The sequence below is a fragment of the Protopterus annectens genome, chromosome 4.part0, assembly GCF_019279795.1.
Source record: "Protopterus annectens isolate FY-2018-M chromosome 4.part0, PAN1.0, whole genome shotgun sequence".
Taxonomy (NCBI): Eukaryota; Metazoa; Chordata; order Ceratodontiformes; family Protopteridae; genus Protopterus; species Protopterus annectens.
In genome coordinates this window covers 776,796,198-776,821,688 of record NC_056733.1, presented here as the reverse complement: position 1 = coordinate 776,821,688, position 25,491 = coordinate 776,796,198, and the positions used below count along the sequence as shown (strand labels likewise).

The 25,491-nt window shown below is 40.0% G+C and overlaps 1 protein-coding gene across 1 annotated transcript in view; it reads right to left on the bottom strand.

The window, feature by feature from the left end:
- Positions 1 to 25,491, bottom strand: part of PI4KA (phosphatidylinositol 4-kinase alpha) — a gene marked incomplete at its 5' end in the record, with an annotated part of 2,160,482 nt that overhangs the window by 832,974 nt on the left and 1,302,017 nt on the right. The window contains 1 exon segment of the mRNA XM_044068731.1: positions 20,059 to 20,186. Coding sequence (XP_043924666.1) covers positions 20,059 to 20,186 — 128 coding nt within the window.

Below are 25,491 nucleotides of genomic sequence, written 5' to 3'. Positions count from 1 at the left end.
AGAATCCGATTGAGAAGTCGTTGTGACGCAAGTCCTGGAAAGGCCATTGGGATTTCTTGAACCATAGCTTTCCACTTATCTGGTTCCTGGAATAGGGCTGCACTTTCTCTTCAAAGGTACCTCTTTGGTGAGGTGTTCTGGAGAAGTATCCAAAGAGGACATAACACTGTGGTTTGATCCAGAGTCTTTTGTGCCTTTTGTCCCATGGAAGAGACTGAGGGAAGCTCTAGTCAAGGGGAAGGACAAGACATTTGGTCTGACAAGGAAGATATTGGCTATTTGCCCACAATGGACAAGGCCTTCTCCATGGCCTGGAAGGCAGGCCCCCATAAAGGGATAGGAACCTGAAACCAAAATAGACTCCTTCAGAACCGTGGTTCCACCCCGCACTGAGGAGGTATCCCCCAAATCCAAAGTCAGAGTCAAGTTTACATATGTCAAAGCACCAAGGGGCATGGAAGGCTCCAAAAGTATTGAAGTTGAACCCTGCTCCACAGAACGGGCAATGAAGCCTCAACCCTGGGAGGTCTCTGGATCTGACAAACCCAAAGAACTCAGGGTAGCTATCGGTGCCAGAGAAGGAGCTCTAACCGGCACGGAAATGGTCAAAGTTGGGAAGGTCGGTACCGGGGCTCAGCTGGAGTTGAAGAAGGAATAAAGGCTGGAGTGGAAGTAGGCAAGGTTCCAGAAGCAAAATTGTTAGGAACCGTAGAAGGAGGTGTTCCCCTCGCCACAAGGAGAAGATCCACTAGTCTCATGACATCAGAGTCTGCTCAACTCTTGGTGGATTGGACTGAAGAAACCGAAGGAGATCTGGGTGGACATTTCTCCAAAAAAGGACTGTGGGTGAATATCTGGTGCGTGATAATTCTTTAAATGAAAATTCCTTCAGTTCTGGGTGTTTGGTCGGCACTGAAGAGGAAGAGTCCGTAACGGACATCGGTGCCAATGTAGTCGGTGCAGAAACCGACAATGACGGCACCGTAGATTGAGTCACTTGACCCATTGGTTCCGAGGAAACTCTGGGAACCATGGGAGCCTTGGCCATTTAACTGGCGGTTCTGAAGAACATGGCAGAACCGACTGACTTATTTTCTTAGGCTTATCCAGCTTACTTGAAGAAGATGAACTTGCATCAGTTTTGGGACCAGATAAGGCCTTGTCGAAGTCTGACTTTGGAATGTATTAGAGAGTCAGCTTTGGAGGGGCATGCACAGAATTACTTCAAAACTTGGATAAAAGTTCTTTTGCGGCAGTAAAGGGAACTGCAAGACTGACGGAGTGCTTTCAGACATGTAAGCAAAACTGCCAGAGGTGCCTGCTTTCTCTGCTCCTTTTTGCTCTCTATATATATAGAGAGCCTTTAACCCCAAAAAATCAGTTCCAAGATAGCAGGTTGGAAATGGAAGAAATGGAAAGAGAAAAATGTATTTGCTGATGACATTTGCCCATATGTCATAGAACCACAGCCTCATATACAAATGACTTTTGAGATACTGACAGTGTGAGAATTTAGAAGGATTTAGAATAAATAAAGAGAAGGCAAAAGCATTAGCAATTATGTTCCAGCTATGGAACTGGTTTAGGCCTATCCATATCTGCGGGGGAATTACAGGGTTAGATATTTGGGTATATGGCTGATGCGGGGAACACAGAAAACAGCACATGTGGTATGGGAAGAGATAAAGGACCAAGTAAAAAGATGACTTATAAGCTGACATGGATTCCAATGGACTTAGATCAAAAGGTATAGAAACTTAAAATGTTTTGTGGCAATGAAAATTTTATATGCAGCTCAGACAGTATTAGATATTCCAAGTAACACTTATTGGAACAAATGAAGGAGGTTGGTAATGTCTTAACTGTGGAACAATACACACCACAGGGTGAGTTGTCAAAAAATTAATTTACCAAAAGAAGAGAGTGGCTTGGCAATATCAAATTTGAAGGAATATTATGAAGCGAGTAGAATGAGATTACTTTACTTATTACAGAGTTCAAGTTACTGAGCTAAATATTAACACGTTCTGCTCGACTGTGTGACTGGGGCATGTGAAAACTATGCAGTGTAGACATGGACAGAGCTGATGGGAACAAAGTATAAGAGATGTCAAGGAGTCTCACTATGAAAAAGTAATATTGATAATGGAAATTTGAACCATTTCCAACAGGAATGGTGAGGAACATACCTCTCAAATGTACTGACTTTCGCAGAATGTCCAGATTTGTGACTCATATTTTTAGTCTTTTACGCATAAAATTGTGGTTTTCTGGCAAATCATTGGCAAGTCATTGAGGAATTCAGAAAATAATGACAAGATGTTTGAGATTCAGACTTCATATCCTTCAGAAAATTCATTTAAATACAAAATCTGTTATGCTATCAGCTTTCTAAGTTTATAAAAGCAATATTTAAAAACTGTCCCTATTTTATGGCCCTTTGTCCCCTCAATAACTTTGGCTTTGTCCAGCATGAAGTTGAGAGCTATGGTGAGGAATCCCTTCAAAGTTAACACAGCAGATATGAAGAACTGGATGGAAGGTTATAGGACATTTTACTTTTGGGAAAATATTACTGAATGTGGAACCAGAATGAGTTGGAAGAGATATCAGGAACAATATAATTTGAAAGGACACAAACTTCTGGATTACAGACTTGTTTTGAGGTGTACAGTAGATATGTCAAAGAGACTGATAAAATGAAAGGAGAAAAAACAGAAGTGATCAAGGTGCTGATAAGATGCTTGGGGAGATGAGGGTACAAGCAAGAGAATGGTTAGTAGCATTTGTAAAGCTCAAATTTAGGACCATTAGATGCATACATGGACACAGAGGCTTGCATGGCAGAGTGAGGTAGGCAGGAAGTTCAAGGTAAAAGAATGGGGTGAAATTTGTTCAGAGGTCAGCTCAGTGACATGATTGAGAACATTTTGAAGTTTTTGCTGGCAATGCTTGCACAGATATTTTTACACCCCAGAAAGGTACTTTAAAATGTATCCCCAACTTGACCAATCATGTTGAAGGTGTGGATGAAGAGGAAAGCTTGGGAACATATTTTTGGGGATGTGACAAATTAAGATTATATAAAAACATTATTCAAAGTACTTCCCACAGTCATAGGGGCTGACTGGTAAATGTCAAAGTTGAAATTTTTATAAGCTGAACTGAAGAGATTAGAAGAAGAAAGTGCATATTAGTGTTGGCCAGTTTAGTATTACTTCTAGCTAAAAATGGAATAACTAGAACATGAAAAATCTCCCATGCCACCAGCAGTGCAGGATCTTGTCTAGTTAGTGTTTAAGTTACCAGAAGTTGAGAGAGAAGCCTTAAAACATAATAGTAGTAAGCCACATTTAAAGAAAGAGAATTATTGGGCAGAGATGAGAAATAACTTAGTAGAATTATTAAGGGAGATGGGGGCTCTGATTAAGGTGATGAGACTAAAAAGCCAAGACTGCTAATTGCTAATGGACATTCCGTGCGAAAGTAGAGAGGTAATCAATGGTGACGTCCAACTGTCTTAGCAAGGTCAATTATTAGTGATCTAATCATGCAAAAATTAAAGATGTACGGACCTAGAGTGAAATGTTAATGAGAATGAAAAAAAAAACTTGTGGCTTTGTTATTATGACATACAGTGGATATAAAAAGTTACACACCCCTGGTAAAATCCCTGTTTTTTGTGATATATATTAAAAAAAAAAAAAGGAGACCACAATAAATCATTTCAAGACTTTTCCCACATTTAATGTGACCTATAACCTGTACAATTCAAGTGAAAAACAAATCTGTTAGGGGAAAAATATGCAAAATAAAAAACATATAATAAGCTAGTTGCATAAGTGTGCACACCCTTAAACTAATACTTTGTTGAAGCACCTTTTGATTTAATTAAAGCATTCAGTCTTCTTAGGTAGGAGTCTATCAGCATGGCACATATTGATTTGGCAATATTTGTCCACTCTTCCTTGCAAAAGTGCTCCAAATCTGTCAGATTGCGAGTGCATCTCTTGTGCACAGCCCTCTTCAGGTCACCCCACAGATTTTCTATAGGATTTAGGTCTGGGGTCTAGCTGGGCCATTCCAAAACTTTAATTTTCTTCTGGTGAAGCCATTATTTTACTGATTTCGATGTATGCTTGGGGTCATTGTTTTGTTGAAAGGTGAAATTCCTCTTCATCTTCAGCTTTCTAGCAGATGCCTGGAGGTTTTGGGCCAAAGGTGACTGGTATTTGGAACTGTTCATATTTCCCTCCATGTTGACTAAAGCCCCAGTTCCAGCTGAAGAAAAGCAAACCCAAAGCATGATACTGCCACCACCATGCTTCACTGTGGGGGATGGTGTTCTTTCGGTGATGCAAAGTGTTGTTTTTGCGCCAAATGTACCTTATGGAATTGTGGCCAAAAAGTTCATCCTTGGTCTCATCTGACCATAACACATTTTCCCACATGCTTTTGGGAGACTTGATGTATTGTTTTGCAAATTTTATCTAGGCCTGGATGTTTTTGTGTGTATGAGACGGCTTCCGTCTTGCAACCCTACCCCACAGTCCAGACATATGGAGAATATGGGAGATTGTTGTCACATGTAGTACACAACCAGTACTTGCCAAAAATTTCTACAGCTCCTTCAGTGTTGCTGTAGGTCTCTTGGCAGCCTACCTGACCAGTTTTCGTCTAGTCTTTTCATCAGTTTTGGAGGGACGTTCAGTTCCTTGCAATATCACTGCTGTCCCACATTTTCTCCACTTTTTGATGACTGTCTTCACTGTGTTCCATGGTATGTCTAATGCTGTGGAAATTGTTTGTACCCTTCTCCTGACTGATGCCTTTAAACAATGAGATATCCCTTTGATGCTTTGTAAGCTCTCTGCGAACCATGGCTTTTGCTGTAGCAGGCAACTGAGTAAATGACAGGAAAATCCTACTAGAACAGCGGAACTTTATTTGGGGTTAATCAGAGTCTCTTTAATTGATGACAGGTGTGTACCCAAGAAAACTGAATGCTGTAATTAAATGAAAAGGTGCTTCAACAAAGTATTAGTTTAAGGGTGTGCACACTTATGCAAACAGCGTATTGTACGTTTTGTATTTTTATAGTTTCCCTTAACAGATTTGTTTTTCAATTGAATAGTACAGGTTACAGGTCACAATAAAGGTGGGAAAAGTTTTTAAATTATTTATTGTTTTCTCATTTTTTTATATCACAAAAACCTGGTACTTTAACAGGGGTGTGGACACTTTTTATATCCACTGTACAAGCTTGTGCTTTTAGTTAAGTATACTGAAAGGATTAACTGTTTGTAAATGTGGAGTTTTGTTTGTTACAATAATCATGTGTTCTTTCCAATAAATAAATAACTAAAATACGTTCTCAAAGCACTAGCCAAGATCAAAAACATTACTTCTGTGGAGCCAGATAACTAATTGGCCGCATACTTGTCAGACCCCTACAAAGGCTATTTAACATCAGACTCCAAAAAAGGCTTCATGCCAGATGAGTGAAGGACAGCAACAGTTATCCCCTTTCACAATGGTGAGGTGTCAACTGACCCAGGTAAATACAGACTGTAAGCCTGACCAGCCTCAAATGTATGGCTATGGAAAAGATAATTACGGAGTTAATAAATAAAGAAATAGGCAATCTACAAATTCTTGATGCAAGACAGTTTGGATTCATTATGATATCACTTCTTTAACCTCTTTCCAACTTTTCAAATATCAACTAAAGATTTATCTCAATAAACACTGGCTTTGCTCCTGCACTAATCCAGACTAATGCCAACTCTTCTCTCTACCATTACCCTTGTTAACAAAAAAAAAAAAAAAAAATATATTATCAGGTTAACTTGCTATGATGTAATGTGAACTTTTATGCCAATGTATTTTTTTATCTGATTATATTAATTGTTTTTACTTGCTATCTTTCTTATGTAACCATTTATGCCTTTTTGTAAAAGTGTACAACTGATGGAGCTTTTCTCCCCGGGCCTCTACTGAAAACGGACATATATCCAGTTGGACTAGCCCGGTCAACAAATGTAAAATAAAATAATAAATAAAATACATTAAGGAGAGATGCTGCAGAATTAACCTAGTTAACTTCTTCAAGAAGGCTACTGAAGCAATAGATGATGGCAAATCAGTACAAACTGCATATCTAGAACTCAGAAAGATGTATGACACCATCTGACATTCAGGCATCACAGACAAACTCTCCTAGTTAAATTAAAACCCTTACATAACTCAATGAATGGCAAAGTGGCTCATAAATAGAACCCAGGAAATTGGGGTAGGAAGTTCTACCTCCTCAAAAAGACTTAACACTAGAGATGTACCCCCACCCCCCACCCCCCGGGATCAGTCCTTGAACTACTCTTTTTAGGCATTTGCTTTTCAGAGGTCAAAGCAGATGCTAATGTTTTATGTAAACTTGGTGCCATCATAAACACCCTAAAGAATACCAATATCCTCCAAAACGGCATTTCCCAAAAAAACAGCTGGTGCCCAAACCAAAGACTAAAACTAAATGCCAAGAAATGTATAACAGCATCCTTTGGCAGGCATGACCACCCTTGTAAGTATCACATTGACAACACACCTCTGAAAGTTAAACCCATAGTCAGGGATCTGGGAATTTACACTGACATAGACTGTCATTTGATAACATCATATTCGCTACTGGAAAGAAGTCCTTCTTCATCACACAGCTTTTATCTAAAGATACGGCATCCAGGTCCAGGGATGCAATTATTCAACTGTACTCGGCTCTCATTAGCTAAATCACTAAATAAAATGCCACGTTTGGTATGTATCTGTCCAATCACTTGGCACAACTGGAATGACCGCAATGATTTCTCACAAAAAATAAATAAAAAGCTTAAATCATGAAAACTACATAGACCATCTCAAAGCTTTGTCTCTCTTCTTGGTATCACACAGGCTACTAACACAGGACCTCTGTCTTCGATACAAAGCCTCAACAGATCTTATTCTGTCTGACCTATTACACATTCTCAAGTCCAATGGTACCGTAAACACCCAATCAAGGTATCTCAGTCTCTTTTGCAATATAAATAAGATATGCACGAAGGAAATATATTATCACAGAAAATACCACTCATATGGAGCTGTCCTCCATTCTGCATAAAGCATAGTACTTATCTTACTCTACTCAGATGAAAATTGAATGACTGAATGGAAACCATAACATCACTCCTGGCTTAGCACACAAGTCTTGTACGGAAAAGGTCAACAAGTAAATGTTGCAAAATATTCGTGTTCTGCACACCTCTGGGTTACTTATGCACAAAATATATGGGCTAAAAAACTACCATGGGAATGTAAGGTTAGGCTGCTTAAGATCCATACAGCTCAATATCCTAGTAAGTACCTATGACTGGCACTACAGTCTCTAAGCCCAGAAGATTTGAAGAACTCGGACTCAATTTACTCAGGTCTAATGGCATCATATCCCCTAACTTTTACCTTCAAACTTATGGACAAAGAAAATAGTAGTTAAAGAAAAGGTTCCCAAATTAGGGGAGTTTTTAAATTCTGGTGCTACTTACAAAATAAGGACAGGTGAAAGGTACGATTGGCACACAGGAATAAATCACTGACTACAGCCCAGACAGTTTGAGTTGATTACCAGTTCAGGTGTCTGCTGGAGCTGACAGGGACAGGATGGACATGCCTATTGTAAGAGGGCAGTGGACAGGAGCCAACCAATGTCAAAATTCCTTGGAGGTGGAATGGCATTAAAAGGGACAGCTGAGCGGCAGGCATTGATCTATCAAGCCACTCTGGTGGTTACTCTCATCTCGAGTGCACATGAGAATGAATCTGCATGGGGAAAGCACTGTGGTTCCCCATGTCCTTGCTGTCTTGGTCTGGGGAGGGGTTAGGGCCTATCCAATATGCTCTTATTGGGATGCCTTCATGTCTTCATGGATAATGGTCCCAGGAGATGTCTCCACCAACCGTACTGGTGATGCTTACTGCAGGGAAACAAATGGGTACAGTCCAAATGAGGGATGCTTCATGGTTAGAAGGCAAGACACGTATTAAATACTTCATTATGCTCACTGCTCAGCTCCTAGCTAAACAAGATTTCACTGCTTGAAGTACTATGTATAACTAATTGCTGATCAAAACACCATTTCCTTCTCTGTCCCCCTCATACTATCTTTAGCTCTTACACTTCTATCTAATCCTCTCACCTCTTCCTTCCTCAATGTACATTACAGCCACCGATGACAGCCTACACAACAAATTTTCCCTTTTTCTATTTTCCCCTTATCCCTAGTAATCTCTTCCTTAAGATCCCCTTACAATCCAATATTGTCTTCTTACTTATAAACCATATGTTTTAAAGTAAAAAAAGAAACTGCAGCTAAAACACCAAGCTTAAAAACAAGAAACCTCTCTTGTTAACTGAGTTTGCTGTTTGAAACATTTTTTTTTTACACTGACGTCCTGTTTGTACAAGAATGAAAGCAATTAAACAATTGTACTACGGTTGATACAATGGCAGTTGCTTTATTATTATTATTATTATTATTATTACTATCATCAAACATTTTGCTGACAAAAATCCTATGCTTATCCTATGCTTTCCCTCTCAATCACCACTTGGACTATCATACTGAATACACTCATTAGAACAGTTTTCGTCTTCGCAGAATATTATAACCAATTTTCTTTTTTAAATAATCAGCTCATTTTATTCCTGCTATTGCACCTCTTTTTCTAAATGCTTAGTTTTCAGAAAAATGGCTAGAATCTTCTCTGCCATCTTAAATTAATATCTTCTGTCTTCTACTTTTGGTTTTCTTTATATGTTCAACTAATGTCTTAATTTTAGGTGGTATGCCTTTTTGCATTTCCCTGACATTTTTCAGAAGTTAGATATTTAATATTACCTTTCTAATGATATTGTCAAACTTGTCAACAATTATTTTACTACCATTTTAATCAACTGTAATATATGGAAATGCCTATTCAAAATGTATGCTCCGTATACAATTTTGTTATTGTTATTTCTGTATGTACTCACTGACAAAGTGTGTCTGGAGCTTTTCTCTGTCCCCTGCTGAAAAGCAGCCATTTTTTCTCTCACTTCCCAGTCGGACTTTCCCAGTGAACAAAAGCAAATATGAAAAATAAATAATAAATCTTTAGAGAAAAAGCAAACCTCTTACAACCGTATGACAAAAACTCAAAATTCAACCATGTTTATTCCGTGCTGGATATGGGATACGCAGCTACCCATGCTAAGGATCTTTATGCTCATTATATAAATGCAGTGACAGAGCAGTCCCACCAGATTCAAATACCGTGGCAAATTCAACAATAAACCAACCTGGTGGTCAAGAAAAATTAAATTATACAACTGAAGAAACACATTGTTTAGATAACTATGTAAGGCAAGAACCTGCATCACAAAGAGAATATAAAACACCTCACCAAGAAATTAAAGGCAGCTACAAAGAACAACAAAGCATCCTATGAATGTAGGCTGAATTCTGAGGCCAAGGATAATTACAAGTACTTCTTTAGCTATGTCAGAAGGAATAATTTACATCACTGCTCTGAACTTATCTATAATGGCATCTTCCATTCTGATTTTAAAGACATAGCCAACATACTAGCAAATACGTTTGCTACAAACTTCTCCCCTGAAACTATCATTCCCAAGTCACTTCCACCCTACCATCTCAATGGATCATATCCTTAAATCATTCTCCATAACAACAAACCCCTCTTCAATTGGTTTTAACAATAACTTGGGTTGCCTAATAAACAGCGTCAGGGAGGCTTCTCAAGTTGTTCAACATAACTCTTACCACAAGACAGGTTCCCACATCATGGTGCACCACAGTGGTGATGCCCCGCCATAAGGGTGGCCCCATCAGACTTACTAGTCTTTTCTGCAATGCCATGTCATGCAACACCACTGACCTCATAAATCATGACATTAAAAATTTGATCATGCTCAACCCGCACAATTCAGATTTGTTAAAGGTAGGTTGTGCCTATTAAAACTTTGTGTGCTTCTTTGAAAAGGTCACACAGGATGTGAACAGTGGTTACTTCATTTACATTGCCTACTTCGAGCTGGCAAAGGTGTCTGACACTACAATCAATGATGGGATTGTTAATAAGCCAAGGACCTTAAACACTGATCCCTATGTGGTAAGTTGGATTGCAAACTGGCTCAAGGACAGAATGCATGTTGTCAGGGTCAGTGGTGTCTCTTTGGTTAGGGAAAGGTGAACAACAGTATTTCACAGGGTCCCACACTAGCCCCCCCCCCCATTTCTGGCATTTATTTTTCTAACCTAAACACTAAGTATAAGGATCTCTGGCTAAGTTCACCAATGATTATAAACTGAATGCAGTTGATAAATCAACCAATGACATTAATACCCTTCAAACTGAACTACCACTTGGTAGCTCCAGGAACATAAAAAAAAACCTCAAACTAAATACCTTTAATAAATGCTGTATCAACTCCTTTGGAAAACAACAAACTCCTACCACCTGCTATATCAGTGACACCCCAATCTTCAGTGAGTGTGCAATCAGGGACTTTGGTACCTGGGTCAATGGCTCCCTCGCCTTCAATCTTCATGTAGCATAAGCAGTCAGAACATTCTTCTATATCTCACAATTAATCACAAAGAGCAACACACCTAAAAGTAAGGAGGATAATGGTCCCCTGTACTCTGCCATAGTTAGATCCATTAGGGAATATAATGCACCCTTTGGCAAGTACTGCACTAGAAACATCAAAAAACTCGAAAAAAACAGAGACAGTCGCACTAATCCAGGCATTCTTTAAAGTATTCAATTGTATTTATTACTGCTTGGCAGTAACTTGATTAAAGTGTAGCTATCATCCTAAGTCTTTTGGATTAAGCACTTGGGCTTCACACCAGTTGTTTTTCATTAGGAAGGTTTGTGGCCTGCACTGTGGTGGCAGGACAGGTAGCTTACATCCTTCTAAGTTGGGAATTGCTGATTGAGGGCTCAGTGTTATTCTAAAAGTGTATTAGTTCTGGTTTAAGCACTTGGGCTTCAGGCCAGTTATTTTACATTAAGAAGGTTCGTGGTCTGCACTCTTGTGGGAGGAGAGGCTGGACTCTGCCCTTCTGAGCTGGGAATTTCTGGTTAAAGGCTTATAATGCCTGCATATTTGAACTGTTTCTTACTGAAATTGGTACACCTTGTTTGCTGTAGCATAGACTAGATCCAGGCCTGCTGAATCTAGCTTTGTTTGTATGCTTGTTGTTTGTTTGCTTGTTATTTCCCTGAAACGCTAATTCCACCTAAAACGCTGCTTTTCAGCGCTTCTGTGGATCCCTAGTGATATCTGCATTGCTTACTGTACTTATTTCCTTGTTTCACTTGAAAGAAAGTTACTGTTTGTCGTTTTTGCATTTAAGTTACTTGTAACACATTGCATTTAAGTTACCTGGCACTTTCTCACTAAAGCAATTATATAAGTCAACACTAAAAAATTAAAAGCACTACACCCTCACAAACTCCCCTTGAGTACCTTGTTCCCCATTGGCCCTTTTTTTCAATTATAAAGGAATTCCCAATACTATTCTAGCATGACCAAAGGTCAGTTGTCAATCTCCTCTCTGGTCCAACTGGTGAATCTGGGAATCTTGAGGCAATGTTAAACTGCCTCATGTACACAGACAACCCTCTCCTCCTCCCAACAAATTCCAACACATGAAAGATGCAACCATATAGCCAAACTGGAGGCTAAGCTCTCTCAGCTCAGTACTGGCGTAACCAGTCAGGAGGAGAAGGAAACCACACTCACTACAATTCCAGTCTCACATAGACCTACCACGACAGCAAACCAAACACATAAACACACAAAAACATACTCGGAGGCTCTAAATAAAAATCTGCCTAAGCAGCAGAGACCTACAAAGCAAACACCCAAGCAACCGCTACCCCAAAACAAAACACATGCAACACAGAGCTCACAAAGCCAGTGTGCCGAACAGTCACAGCCCTTAAGGCTAAACAACACACCTGATACACTTGCAATAGGTGACTCTATCGTCAGGCACACTGACGTCCCGCTCACCAAACTGAACAAGGAGAAGGTCACGGTGAGCTGCCTGTCGGGCGCTAGGATCCGCCACATAACACAAGCACTCAGGTCACTTCAAGCCAAGTACAAATATGACTCAGTCATTGTCCATGCTGGTGTGAATGACCTGAGACGTACCTCCCTGGACTACATGAAGAGAGACATACAGGAGCTCTCTGAGCATGTAGCCCAGGCCGGTATGACCCTGACCTTGAGTAGCATCTTACCCTCACCAAGAATGATGCCACAATATGAAGACAAGATGATCAATTTCAACAATTGGCTTAAGTATTGGTGTCATTCAAAGGGGATCCAATGCCTGTCAGCCTGGGATGACATGCTCGACAAGCCACGATGCTTCGCTAGGGACGGCTTGCACCTGTCACCCCTGGGCTTTTGGATATTGGCAAAGGCTCTTGCTACCCCCATAGTGCCTTTTTTAGGCAAGGCTCAAAAGACAAACACACCTCCATAGGTATCACAAGGGATAAGAAACTAAGAGTAATGCTACTCAACGCCAGAAGTCTAAACCTCAAGATGCATGCATTCAAAACTCTCCTTAGCATGGAGAACATCGATATCTGTGCAGTAACAGAAACCTGGTTCAAGGCTCCTGAGAGCACCCCAGCACTACCAGGTTATACCTCATACCATGCTTTTCGGTCCCAAAACTTGGACCGAACCACAAAAGGAGGGGGAGTATCAATATTCGTCAAAGATACCCACACCTCCAGGTTGGTGGCACAGCACGAAGCATCAGAGACTATCCATGTGCAACTAACAGTGGGTAAAACTGCCTTCCAGTTTATACCCTGCTACAGACCACCCTCCTAAACCCAGGAACCCCCCTCAGCCTTCCTGAGAACACTGGAACATATGAAGGTCTCTCCAAACACCATTATATTGGGCGACTTCAACTACCAAAACATAGACTGGGAGCATTACTCTAGCTCCAACACCCTAACCCAAAGGTTCCGAGAATTTATACACTCAAATGCTATGGAACAACTTGTTACCACTCCCACAAGAGGGGAAAACATACTGGACCTGATCATCACCAACATGGGGACTCTATGCTCCAGACCAGAAGTGTATCCCTCACTGGTAAGATCAGACCATAAACTAATCTCACTGGATATTCACATCCCAACCCACCCCCTGCCCAGAAAACCACAGTGAAAAACTTCTCTAAAGCAAATTTCACACTCCTCAAAACCGAGGTGGAATCCTTCAAAGCCCCTGGGCCTGTGGAAAATACGGCCCAGACCGCAGAATCCTTTATAAACGCATTCTATGAACACCTTCAGGAATGCATGGATCATGCAATCCCAAATAAAACCAAGACCCAATCCTCCAAAGGCAGACATCCTGTCTGGTGGACCACAGCCATAAACAAACTATACAACAGAAGGAGGAAGCTACTACATGATAGAGCAAATCCCAAAAAGAGAAGGCATCTCTGATCAGTACTAGCAAAAAAACTATAAGTACTCATAAAATTGTCTAAGGCCAGCTTCGAGAGAAAAACTGCACAGGACACTAAGGATAATCACAAGGCTTTCTTTAGTTATGTTAGGAACCTGGGTGGGAATTCCCAGATATGCTCAGAATTAGTCCAAAATGACAAAAAATACACCGAACCCACAGACATTGTCAACATCCTAGCTGACAGGTTCAGCACAAACTTCTCCCCCCGCTCCCCACCAAAAGGGCAAATATCTATCCCAGCAGAGTGCTGCCCCCCTGACATCTCAGATGCTCAGGTAAGAGCCGCCCTCTCCAAAGCAAAAAACACAGCATCAATGGGACCAGATAGTGTCCCGGGCTGCATCCTACATGAACTCCAAGAAGAGCTAAACCCAAACATAAAACTACTGTTCAATCTCAGCCTTACTACAGGATATGTACCCAAAGAGTGGAGTACAGCAACAGTAGCCCCTCTCCACAAAGGTGGTGCCTCAACGGATCCTGGAAACTATTGCCCCATAAGCCTGACTAGCTTGGTCTGCAAAGCTATGGAAAGGATCATCATGGACCTCATAAATAAACATATTGGGGACCTAGAGACACTGGATCCTACCCAGTTCGGCTTTGTTAAGGGCAGATCCTGGTCGATTTCGTTGAAACAGTCACCGAGGCCATTGACGAGGGGAAGGTGGTCCACACAGCCTACCTGGACCTCCCAAAAGCCTTCGATACAATACCCCACTCCGGCATTATAGATAAGCTCACCAGCTTAAATATAAACTCCTATGTCACTAAATGGGTTGGAAACTGGCTCAAGGACAGAACCCACATGGTTAGAATTGCTGGAGCCATGTCAGACTCCAAACCAGTTACAAGTGGCATCCCACAAGGCTCAGTCCTGGGACCTCTCTTGTTTGGTATATATTTCTCGGAGGTACAGCCCAACACGGAAGGACGGTGGCTGACCAAGTTCGCAGATGACTGCAAACTGGGTGCCATAATTGACTCTCCAGCCGACACAAGCATCCTCCAAAAGGGCCTCATAGAAACAGACAACTGGTGCCAGAGCCATGGCCTCAAGCTAAACGCCAAAAAGTGTATAGTCATCCCCTTTGGCAAAAACAAAGTGCCCACAAATTACCACATAGGTGGTAATCCATTAAGTACAGAAGAAGTAATTAGGGACCTGGGGACCCAAGTTGATAGCAATCTCTCATTTGACAACCACATGGCCAAAGTGGTTAGAAAAACATTTTATATAGCCCATCTAATCATGAAGGGATTCACATCTAGATCAGGGGAGGTCATCGTGCCTCTTTACTCATCCCTCATCAGGCCCATAATGGAGTACAATGCCTCTTTTGGGATGTACCTTACCAGACACCTGCAGCAACTGGAAAGACCCCAAAAGTACCTCACCAAGAGGATCAAAGGGCTCAAACAGATGCCATATGCTGCCCGGTTAAAGAAACTCCAGCTCTACTCAGTGGCATACCGCCTGCTCAGAGGCGATCTGTGCCTGACGTATAAAGCCATGTCCAAACCGGAATTAATGGACATGCTACACCTCAGAAAATCCAAATCCCATCGAGCTACGCGCTCGAGGGACTTGAACCTCTGCACTGAAATAAATAGGACATGCTGGAGGGACAGATTCATAACCCAGAGGCTCCCTTCACTCTGGAATAAAATCCCAGTCCAGGTTAGGCAGAGTCCCTCATTGACTCTCTTCAAGAGGAATCTTGATGAGTGGATGGGAGATCGTAGGTTTGCCCCGGGTATCACTTCTGTGTAACTGTTAGACAGAGGCACAGTATACTAACCTCGAAAAAGGGCATAGCAAAATTAATTTAAAATGGGTGGCAAAAGCCAAACACACTATGGCTAGGATTATAAATGACCTAGGGCAGATAGCCTAGTATGAACCTATGAACCTATAAGAAGGATTTTTTCCTTCAAAGATTATACTTTTCAGAAAAGGCTGAAATCACTGTCCCTGCATTCCATATCATGCAGATTCTTGAGGGAAGTCCTCTGCCTAAATTTTTGTGCACTTGGAGACCCTATTATCAAAAGCTTCCTCTTTCTCAATATATCAAATAGTGTAGATAGTATCAGAACAAAACATCTCACTTTACACCAGGTAATAAAACTAGATGGAAAAATGGCACCGCCCCCTGCTCTGGAATAGACTCCCCTTGCTTGTCAAGTAATGCAACTCCATACTGTCCTTAAAACATAGTTTAGACAAATGAATGGGTGTCCCAAAATACACTCCAGGACTTGCAGGCCTTGCCCTCCTTGAAAAGGTTAGTGCAACCTGAGGGTGATTGCTGGGATTACAAACATGGCCTCTGGCCAAACAGCCTTGCATTTTCTATGAATCAAGAAAAAACTAGTATGGGGGGCTTAATAAATAAAATCATCATAAGCAGCCTACTACAACTGGGGGTTCAATGTGAACTAATAGAGCACACCTGTCAGAACTTCAGACAACCAGGACTCCTACAAAAGGCATACAAAGGAGTTTTGTTGGATGTTGTATTCAGAAAAATGAAAACAATGACTGTCAAGTTAGGAGACTATATTATAGCTGTAAACAGTAACCAGAATTGGACTGTACACGAACATCTTGATGCAATACAAGTTATAACCAAGAAAAATGTAGAGGTCAATGCCTAAGCATTTGAGCTACAACTGAGAAATTGAAAATTCTGAAGGACTTTAAGACAAGAAGATCAAAACCAGAACTAAGAACCTAAGACTGGATGGCATTGAAGAAGGGGTGGAAGGAAAGAATTGTGCTCAGTATATTAACATGGAAATGCACAAATGGACTAAAAAGTTACAAGACTGAAAGGGCTCACTGTATCGTTGCTCCTGCATGGCCGGAATCAAGCAAACAATCAAGGCCAGCTGTTCTGTACTTTGAGACACGTGCTAAAGGAAGGGATTTTGTCCTCTTTATACAATCCTGGATTTACTTGAGAGTTAATGAGTCATGAGTGTTTGCTCAACACTTCTACTCAGCCATGATGCTTTCTCAGGTATTTGCACTAATGACTAAGTTGACTAAGACTATCTCTGCTTTGGTTTGCTTTATATTTTAGAGCTCTTAGTTGTACTGGTTAAGTAATCTCAGCTGTATAATTTAATTCTGGGGCTGAGTGGCAGCCAAGTTAAGACTGCTCCATCTATGGATGATATTTTGCCCAGTTTTAGAAAATAGCAGTAGGATTTCTGAGGGCTCGTTCAAAAACTGCCAGAGTCTAGTTATTCCTAAGTGTATAAAATTAATGTGTCAAACATTAGGGCTATATATCTGTCAGAAAGTTACGTTTCCACACTGTGGAAAGTATCACATATAATTCCCCTCTACAAAGGCGGACCCCTCACAGAACTAACCAATTACCACCCCATAGCTATTCTCTCTCCACTCTCCAAAATACTAGAGAGATGCATACACTCTCAGGTCTCAGACCACCTCCTTACCAACAACCTCCTTTCCAATATTCAGCATGGTTTCCGATCAAACCATAGCACCACCACTGCCTTACTCTCCTTTACTAACACTATCCTTCAGCATAAAAACAATGACTATCTCTCCTCTGCTACTTTCCTAGACTTATCTAAAGCATTTGACATGGTCCCACACAAACAACTTATCTCTGTCCTCAATAACATATCCTTCTCACAATCAGTCACCAACTGGTTTCAGAGTTACCTGTCTGACCACCAACAATCCGTTGTATGGCAGAATGACATATCTCCCCAACTACCTGTCTCCAGGAGTTCCCCAAGGATCCATCCTTGGACCCCTACTCTTCTCTGTTTTCACCAATAATCAAGCCTCTGCCACCAAACATGGCACACTCATACAATACGCAGATGACTCAACCATCATCTGCTTAGCCCAGTTCCTACCCAAACTGCAAAAAGTCACACAGGAAGCCTTTTCCTCTGTTGAAACTTGGTTATCCGATGCCCAATAAATACTCAACCCAAACAAAACTAAACTACTCATCTTCCAACCCACCAAACATATTCAAAACAACTCTCACTTTAACATCACAGCAAAAGACACCACTCTATACCCAACTGAACACACCAAATTGCTAGGAGTGGAAATAGACAAACTAAAATATGACATTCACATATCCATGACCATAAAAAAAGTCCACAAAAAGCTAGGAGCGTTATACACAAATAAGCAACTTCTCACCAAAGCAGCAAAGATTTCAATAGCAAATTCCCACCTTATCTCCACCCTACTTTATGCCTCTCCAATATATACCAACCTAAGGCAATACGATCTAAACAAGCTAGAGACCTGCTACAACAAAATCACCAAATTTGCCACAGGGGCATCCTACCGTAGTCACCACAGTCTCTCACTTGCTGAACTGGGCTGGCTTGAACTCCCTCACCTCCTTCAATGGCATCAACTCTCACTTGCCCACAAACTAGTAAACCATCCACTAAATGTCCCATCCCCCCAAAATCTACTCCAACCCTATCACACCACCAGACCACTAAGATCCAGCAACAAAAATCACTTGCAGATCACTAAAGCCAATAACTCTGCTGGTGAAGCACTATTCTCTTGCACCATAGCCAAATTATGGAACTCCCTCCCACCCACAATTACCTCCATACCATCATGCACCCACTTCAAAACTTTACTAAAAGCACACCTAAAAACATGCTGGCTATGCCCTTGCAACTCCCCACTCTAACATCACCCACCCCATCCAACCACTACCTTTCTTTCCACTCCACTAACTACCTTGATTATAGCAAGCTCAGATGCTCATAAGCCTAGTACTTATTATACAGCAGGAACTTCTTATTGTAACATTTGTTAATGTCTGTTATGTAGTTCACAGATAAAAATTCTAGTTGTCTACTGATGTACTATGTTCTTCATCTGTAAATATGTTGTAAGTAATTGCTATGTAATCCAATGTAACTACTGTCTATTTTAACTGTGGAGCTTTTCTCCTTGGGCCTCTGCTGAAAATGGACCTATGTCCAGTCGGACACTCCCGATCAACAAATATAAATAAATAAATATATTTTCATTATCAAACTACAGGTGACACACTTTCCACTTTTTATCAGAAGTTACATGCTTGGGTTGATTGTCCGACTTTACTGCTAAATCTGTTTATCTTACCTACCAAGCAGTTACAACTAGCTATTCAAAAAATGAAAATCATTAGTGTTGGCTACGGATTAACAAGTTCAAGCCTTACAAATACTCGCTCTTCAACGGATTCTTTATGTCAAGCTTTTTCACTTTTACCCCTTGCTGACTTTCTTCACAGAATTCCTGAGGGGAGACTGATTAAACAAGCACTTAATCTACTGAAGCTAGTGTTGCCAGAAGCTAAAAAGTCAATTGAGAGAACATGGAAGTCAAAAAGCTTAGATGTACTACAGAAACATGACAGTGATAAGTGATTTGATAAATGAAAAAATTTAGTGCAGTGGCATACAAAGAAACTTTTTTTAAACAAGCAGATGCCACACCCTCAGTACTTAGAGGACGGATCTTGAACTACAGATGGCTTTGTTAGTTTGATATGGAACATATAATATGGAACATATGATCGCCACAATTAATAAACTTGGACTACAAAATGCAATTTGTGCAAATACTGTTATCCACCTCTTAGGTTGTTGCTTCTTCTTCCACGGTTATGTGAACATGGAGTTAACATATTTAAATAACAAGGGAGGAGAGATGAAGTCCATGCATGGGGAACAGAGGGGGCTTGTCCCTCCACCTCCACTCTCAACATTTTTTTTTTTTATAGATTTTGCTTCATAGAGGTAAGCTCAATCATTTGTGATGAGACCATTCAGATTTAGGTAACTTCCCACTGATTATTCATATGTTATGTCCTCCTTTCTACCTGAAAGAAGTCAATCTCTTTTTGTTTCTCAACCACATGGCAAATCATACACTGTAGACAACAATTAACAACAACACTATGATGCGGTGGAATACAGGAGAAAGAAAATCTCATTAGGAATGCAGAGCTAAAAATTCTACTTGCCCAAACAGCAGGCTACTTCTCTTCCTTACCTGGGATGATGAAGAAAGACGCACTTGAGCAAACAATTCCTGAATCAATAGCTTATCAAATTCTTGGACATTTCTGCAAAGTCCCAGACCACTTACTCCTCCCCATCATAATCGTTTGTCAACCGTATAGGCTGTCTCAAAAGCAAGGACTTTATGAAACTTCCTTCAAATCAATTACATGAATTTATTCTTAGCCTCATGGCACTAACACTGCCACAGCCATTACATCGGTCATTCAGCATGAATTGTGTTCTGGTTTAATTTAGTACTCATCAGCTGAAGCACTTACAGAGCCAAACTTTTCTATAAATACAGCAAGGAGATAACTAACTTAAAAGGGAGCAGTGTAGAAGCAGGTATAAACTACAAAGGAGATCCTTACTGGAACTTCAATCCCATTCTTGGCAGCCAGCAGCCACTCCCAGCATGCAATGGCAGTCTCTACACCATGCTCAGAGAACATGCGCAATGGAGCCCAACATAGATGGTGAAGAAGCTGAGGATCACAATCTAGAAAATAAAAAGAGCTGAATCAGCAGCAGACTAATTGGTTTTGATACACTAAGCATGGACCAACATTTATATGAAGCAAAAATCTGAAGAAACCTACCATCCCCACCCAGTGGCTACAGCAATACTTTTCATGACAACACAATTTTGTCAATGCAGCCAAAAATTACATGCATGTTATGAGTGAACCTTTTTCTTCCCATTATCATGTCTTTACAAAATGTGGTTACTTAAATATTAGCTGAAGCCAGCAACACATTCTGCTTACTGGTACAATTTACTTCTCATATTTTTCTTCAGGATAGCCAGTTACACCTAACAATGAAGAACTAATTTTCACACAGCAAGGGTGTGCCACTTACTTTCTCAAATTCTCACTGCAAAACACTAATGATTATGAACTAACAAGGGATGTAATGTCTCCTCAAGGACATGCTATTACTCTACCAAATGGCCCCATGCACACTCAGGGGAATGTGGGCAGATAGATTTTCTGCTAGAAAGCTCTTTAAGACCTGCTATTATGAAATGTAAGTGCAGAACCAACATATACTTTATTATTGAAACATTCTCAATCAGCAGTGCAATCTTCACATAAGGCACACCAAATATTATTATTCTCAAAGGAGTAGGCTTTACCATATAACTAAGAACTCCTTGCGAGATCACCCTGCCAATTTCCACTGGGGTTCCACAAACCACCATCCACACTGCAGTGTATGTGTGAGCAGCAGAAGGCATACCTGTGCAGAACACAACCTGCACCAAAATACCTCTAAAGCAGGGGAGCAAGAATTCATATTGCTTCAGTACGAGCAAGACGCAAAGCCCCAGGAATGGATTTCCTCACAAAATATCTAATGACCTATTCAATCAACAGTGTCTAGAAGGTGACAGGGGGTGGAGGGTTGTAGAACGTCTCTCATCTTAGAGACCTTAACGTACCAGAAAAAAAGAACAAACTAAGGTTCCTGACAGCTGCTTCAATAGAAATGCTAAACTGTGGGTAGCCAACAGGGATCTATGAAACTCTTTTGGGGTCTTTTTCTCTGAACACCAATGGGACTCTGTATGGGAAGATAAGAAAAGGATCAGATGAGTTTCCCACTCCATGACAGGCAGAGTGAAAGTAATCAAAAGGATAAGGCTCAAAAAACAAAGAAAAGTAACCCTGAAACGTTGTGATGAAAGCTAAACACTTATGCATCTAAAATTAAGTCTTAACAAGGAAATAAAGAGAACTGCACTATCTGATCCCACACCATAAACCATTTTTTACTGGGATCATGCTTACAATACCTGTTATAGTACTGTTTACATCTAAGTTATACAGGACAGGCAAAGACTAGTCAACTACTCAGTCCTAAACATGTACATCTGCCTGTACAAAGGCTCTGATACTGGATTCACCCTTTCCAGTGAAGCAGTGCATTGCAATTCAGTCCTGAGTAAGGGAAACCCTTTGGGGTTTGTGTAATGGTTAAGGTGCTTACCTCACAGATAAAAGGTACAGAGACTGATTCTCACCAAGAAAAAAATGGCTAAGCTTAAAATAGTTCACAAGGGCAGCTAGCCTAGTACTTACCCATGAACAAAGTTCTGAATTGTATCCTCAGTCTCCTTAGTCAGTGGGGCCCAGGAGGCCTGCTTGACCGGTCACTAATTCATCTGGTGTTACTATACACATGCAGCAGACACTCTAAAGGGAATTCCTTCTGAAAAGGAGGACAGAACTTGACAGTTTCCATTTATTTCTGATTGGGTCCTTCTCCTGGATGGATTTTTTTCAAGTATCCTGGTGTTACTTCCACAAAAAACACAAACACAACTGAGAAGCCCTCATACATCACCTGAGGCACATCTGTATTTGCTGTCACACATCACACAAAAATTCGAAATACTTTTAGGGTGTAAAATGAATCCACAGAGAAGCATTTTACCAACATTAAGTAATCAATACCATTCTACAACAAAAAAATCTCTCTCCTCCTTGGATAACATCATGTATTACATCCAGGAAAAGTAGTCAGTGGGCCAGGGTGTATTCATATGGGTTGTGCATGAGAATGGTCTATTGTGATGTGTGTGCTACCCTAGTAATCAATCAACCTTAAATAAATTAGTAGATAGAAATACTTAGCTGGATCTCTGAGTAGTTCATTGTGATCACTAGTATGTTTAAAGAAACTGCTTGCTCATGCAGTTTAGCAGCTTCTTTTTGAATGCTAAGAGTATAAATTAGGCCCGCAGGTAATGGAATACATAAATTGTCTACCTTCTGCTTATGGCTAAAGAACCCAGACATTTGACGAAAATACATGCTCCATATGACATTTCAAATTTTAAGGTGGTGAAATGAAAGACATTTTCTATCTATCCTCAAACAGGCCAGACAAACCATTACATGAAGGTAAACACCTTTATTGGGACAACAAATAAGTTCCAATTTTTTTATCTTAGACATGGCATTTGAAATCCCTATACTAGACAAAAGCAATGCCTATGAATCTAGTCCGGTCCACAAATTTTTACTTTTTCTAGACAGCCAAGAAAAAAATAAAGTTATATACATACTATGGTGTTAAAACTTCACGATTCAAGTCTTTTGGCTTCAAGAATAGGACTGGCTATCCACACGCAGCAGTCACTCAGTACCTTTAAGACTCTACCTAGCTCTAAAACTCCTTCCTTAGCTTCAATAATCTACTGCACCTACCCAGGTTGAATTGGTACTCAAAGACAGCTTCTGGGTCAATCCTACAGAACTCTCCAAGTGAAAGGATTTGTAAAGGGGTGGGGTTGGATCATGAATACCTAAAGTTATGGTAAATATATAACTTTCATATCTTACAGTCAGTCCTTTTCAACATTAGCAAAGAATCCTCAGCTTTAACCTCTTGGGTGGCATCAAGACAGAATACCACAAAGAACACTAGCCCTGAGGGAAGACCTACACATTCAGATCACATCCAGCTTATGGTGTCTTTATGATCATCCACAACTTTTTCTCTGGCTGATAAAAGTATGCCTGGTCTAACAAAAGGAACTAAAAATGTTTTATTGTCTGTATCTTACTCATTTCCAATCTCTTCCTTTTTTTAAATAACTTTTTGCAAGTTTCTTCTAACATATCCAACAGAAAAAAAGGCCAGTGAATCCAAACGGCAAATATTCATTGCATAAAAGCAATACAAAACTCACTCTAGCGCCTTGGTTTAATAGCCTTCACGGACTAAAAAAATACATTTCATCATCCCTTAAATAACACAATAAAAGCACCCAACTCATCCAATTAAACAATTAACATCAAATTTAAATTAGGAGCTTCCAATTACAATCTACACTTAGACCAGCAGGGGTCATAGTACCATACATTAAAATAAAAACAGTTTCTTTACACAAAAGCTTACTTTTAATACTCCTATATAACACACCATCACTCAAACTTGGAATAAACTTCCTAGAGAATGTTCCATCATCCACCCATCCCACTTTCGAGAAAAATTAAAACTCCACCTGCTTAACTCCAGAATCTGTCCTTGTCAAGCTCCAGCTCAACTCCTCTCTCCCCTCCTTGGGTACCCTACTCATTACCCCCACTCAGCAAAGTATCCCCTCAACTTCAGTGCACACACTTACTACCGCATACTCATATCTGTTTGTAACAAACTCTTTCTGTAAATATGTATATAAATCACTACTGTGATCTTTTTAGGACAGGACAGACATTAAATTTTACTCTAGTTTTGTGTACATATTTTACTTCACCTTTAAATATTAGTGTATAATGTTATTTTTCTTTTTTATTAACACGTCAATGTGTCTGTTATCAGTTGTCTGTATTTTAAATATTTGCATTATTGGAGCTTTCATTCTTGGGTCTCCACTGAAAACGGGCCACTAGCCCAGCTGGACTAACCCAGTTAACAAATGTCAATAAATAAATATCTAAGCAGCTATCATACGCAACTATTTTTTTCCAAAATAGTATCCCTTAATTCCCCTGGGTCACTATTATAATGTATTTTAAAATGTGTGGCCAAAGGGCTCTCAAGCTTGGCATTTTTTATATCCCTAACATGCTCTTGTATTCTTAGCTTGAAAGCCCTATTTCTTTCTCCTGCGTAAGACACATCACAAAAATGCCTCATATTGGAGTTAAAAGTCAGACCATTAATTTTATCAAAACATTTTATAATGTACTTACAACCTAAGCAATTACCACATGCAAAGGTCCCCATATTCCTAGGCTCCCTCAATAAAGTACTACCTGGTATAATAAACCTACTATAAACAATCAAATCCTTAATACTACATCCCCTTTTAAATTACACCAAAGGGGTATCAAACAATATGTTAACAAATTCCCTAAACTTTAACAAAAAAACCCAACAAAACTCTATGACATTAATCGTTTGTTCACTAAATACATCATATGCAGTAACAAAATACAACTGTAAATGAACAAAGCAACCACAGTATCCCAAATATACTAAAGAAAACTATCACCAAACACTGCCAGCAGCAAAAATCACTTGTAGTCAAGCCAACTCTTCAGTACAAGCTGTTTTTATTCTTCCACATAAAAAAACTTACAGATTGAGCGCTTTCATCCCCTGAACTGGGGACTTCATCAGAATCTGAAAATTGAAAACTGAAAACAAAAAACAACAATATGCTATCAATTTCTTCTCTCTCAGAAAAGGTTTAAGTGACAAAGCTTCATTGAGGCCATGCATCTTTCTGCTTTGTCACTTAAACCTTTTCTGAGAGAGAGGAAATTGACAGTATATTGTTGAGATCTTTGTTTTTGTATGTTTTTATGTTTATGTTTTACGTTAGTGGGTTGGCTTCATTCATATGGTTTAATACTTAACGATAGTTTATACATTTTTTGGTTTATTTATTACATCTTCATGGCTTTATTTTTTATGTATGCTGATATACTCATTTAGTGTTGGGGTTTTGGCATTCCTATAGTATCGCACTTGAAGTTTTCATTATTTAAACTTTTAATATATACCATCTTGATAGTAAAGGGCTGCTGTACCTGGAGTGATTCCGTCAAGCCCAGTTAGGGTCATACATAGTAAAAGAAGCTAGTTTTGTTTATATAGCAATATGACTTCAAAAGATATGTGATCAGGGTGCCCATTCTTATAGTGAATGTATATTACTATAGAACAAGTATTTTGTTAATTTTATAATGAGTTGATCCTATATCATCTTCTTCTTCTTTCAGCTTTTCCCGGTTAGGGGTTGCCACAGCGGATCACCTGTCTACTCATGATTGGCAGCGGAGTTT